This window comes from Trypanosoma equiperdum (assembly GCF_001457755.1).
Source record: "Trypanosoma equiperdum strain OVI genome assembly, contig: ctg_1964, whole genome shotgun sequence".
NCBI lineage: Eukaryota > Euglenozoa > Kinetoplastea > Trypanosomatida > Trypanosomatidae > Trypanosoma > Trypanosoma equiperdum.
Genome location: NW_027124020.1, coordinates 6,828 through 9,667, shown reverse-complemented (window position 1 = coordinate 9,667; position 2,840 = coordinate 6,828). Strand labels below are relative to the sequence as shown.

Here is a 2,840-nt window from a genome sequence, read left to right as displayed (position 1 = left end):
CACTGAAAACCCAAAGGTAATTCAATAATAAAAGCACTATTGCAACATAAAATATTGCAGAAAAAGTAAGCTAAAAAGTCCTTACTCTCACGAAAATATACAAAAGTAGTAGATAGAAACAACTATTTTTTCCTTCTAGAGTGGGCTTACATAAATGTGTGAAAAATGTGTCTAAATGGCATATGTAATAGATTAAGTATGAGATAAGTTACAAAAATGCGAATGCAACTGTCAAAAGGGCGACGGCGACGGCAAAGGTAAACATTTGTTAGCGGTATCTATCTAGAGACGGCCATCTGTACTCTGACTTTAGCAGAGACAAAAAATCCCATTGACAAAATTGTGACTATGGCAATGAGACTGTGCGACTTAATAGCCCACAACCAGATCCAAACTGTTAGAGCAACTTTTTCGTCAGCTACAACGATAGCAGATATCCATTAAACACCGCATATGCGCACATTGCAACTTTAACGCGTAGACTAACAGGAGCTATACAAAAATACATTCTAAAACTAAAATACAAATCTCACTCGGTCACTAAAGCAATCATATTTACGAGGAAATGTCTGTGAAAAGCAAAATATATAGTGACGAACTTGTCTTCAATGAAAATTAATGAATAAGATTTTGTCTGGCTGAAGGTGCAGAATAAAGGCAGCAGCTGACTAACAGGCACAAGTTGCGCATTTAAGAAAGAGAAAGAGATTACGTAGGGCTCAGTAGGAAATAAACTAGCTAAATAGCCCCTACATTTTGTCATGTTCTGTTACTGTAAGCAATAGTAACTTGCGTAACTCCGCCATCAACAGATATCAAAGTGTATGAAATAAAACAGGGCTGCTGCATACTAAGAGACAAGCAGCAAATGATATGCTCACTCCAAAGAAAGCGACGTAAGGGTATATATCGACAATAAACCGCATAGCTTCCCCACAAAGAGACGGTGAAGCGTCTATTTGCAATACGACAAATCCAAAATCCCAATTTCAAATATCCCTTTCTCTTCCGTAAGTGACTAGCAATCGAGTCTAAGACAGAACGGCTTAAGACCTAGAACTGCCGTACATGTCACGCTAACCAGCATCCTTAGGTGCTCTAACAACAACACTGCAGCTGCTGGCAGCAACAGACACCAAGGCAGAAAGTCAAAGCACCAAAGCGGCGGAAGCAGCAAACACGCCATGCAAGATGGCGCCGTTCATGGAAAAGCTGGCAACCAGCCTGCTGACCAAGCTGGCCGCCGAAACGAGCAAAGCCAAAGAACGGACAGATGAAGCGGCAACACTAGGAATTGCCACAGCAGCAGCTGAAAACGACAATAAGCGAATTGGATACAACATCTTGCGGGCGATCGCCCTGCAGGCACATGCGGACCAGATCAAAAGATTAATGGACCTTGAAGTAGTATACACACCCGCGGTGCGCCAGCTAGTCAATTTATCAACGCGCCTCAGAAGCGCAGCCATGTTACAGAAACGAAACGAAAAGTAAAAAGGGACAGTAACTCACGGCACCTCCTCGCCAGCCGGCATCGACAGCGCCAACGCGCACTGTAAGTACGACGGGTTGACAGAAGAAGCAGGGAACGCTGACTGCAAAGAGGAAACAGAGCTTACGGGCGACCTTGAGCCAGGCAAGATAACCCCGGATCACCTGGAAAAAATTCCATACCGAAATGAAGAATATCTGACAACCATAGCGCACACCATCACAGCGTACAGCAAGGGCACACCCAATTCCGCCACCACGGGCTGGCAGACATGGGTATGATCAGGGGCCCTGGAGCAGACAGAAGGCACGATAAGCAACGACAACGCGATCGGCTCACTGCTAATAAAAAGAAGCCGTGACGCCAACCGTAACAGCGGTAGAAATAACAGGGGCGAACAAAGAAAAAATTGTAAGGGCCCACAAGCAGGCACGACCACAGAAGCGCAGGCCAAAGCAGTATTTCTGTCAACAATTTGCAGTCTCGCGGCCGTACCGACTGCACCAATTGTCTCAGCACTAGAAACAACGACGACAGGCCTTAAAAGCGGATCACAGGCGACAACGATCGTTAAAGCAGCCATGCAAGGGGCAGCCCTGCTGTATAGCGACACAACTAACATTGACAAAGCGGCCCTGGAAAAGTTTATAATTTCAACTTTTGGCACGAGAGAAAAAGCAGTAGAAGATGACTTTATCGCACCCCTCAGCAAAGTCAAACTCAACTATATCGCCAACAACAAAGAGACAACTGAAACGCCAGCAGCCATCGCAAAGAGGAAGAACATTGCTGTAGCTTTAGCTTTTTTCTCAGGTAAAGCTTTAAAAACAGGCGCAATAAAGAATACAAAGCCCGATATAGGAAGCAAACCAACAGAAAAATGCAAGCCAGACACAAAAGAAAATGAGTGCAAAAAGGACGAAGACGGCGATTACAAAGCCGGAAAGTGCAAGCTTAAGGAGGGAGTAAAAGTGGAGGTCAATGATGGTGAAACTGCAAACACCACAGGAAGCAATTCTTTTGTTATTAACAAGGCCCCTCTTATGCTTGCATTTTTGCTTCTATAATTAAATTTTCTTTAAAAAAGGAATGTTTCTCAATTTTAAGAAATTTTATGAAATCTATTATTTTGAGTGAATTTGCTATTATTTGCCTAAATTTTATATATTTTAACACTTTTTTTATAAAAACTTTGTAAGACGTTGATAATTGTGAATATTTAAAAAAATGAAACATATGAAATATGTATAATAGTAGCCTGTGGATGTGAAGCAATGGGGAGAAAAGTAAAAAATGAGTACTACTATAATTTGACTTGTTTGGTATATTTTCTGGATATTTGGAATAA

The 2,840-nt window shown here is 42.3% G+C and overlaps 1 pseudogene across 1 annotated transcript; it reads left to right on the top strand.

Annotated features, from left to right (window-relative positions):
* The first annotated feature begins 1,116 nt into the window (after positions 1 to 1,116).
* Positions 1,117 to 2,559, top strand: TEOVI_000568000:pseudogene (annotated as a pseudogene). The gene is given in 3 exon segments: positions 1,117 to 1,845; positions 1,847 to 1,900; positions 1,903 to 2,559. Coding segments are annotated over 3 exon segments (1,440 nt in total).
* The last annotated feature ends 281 nt before the right edge of the window (positions 2,560 to 2,840 follow it).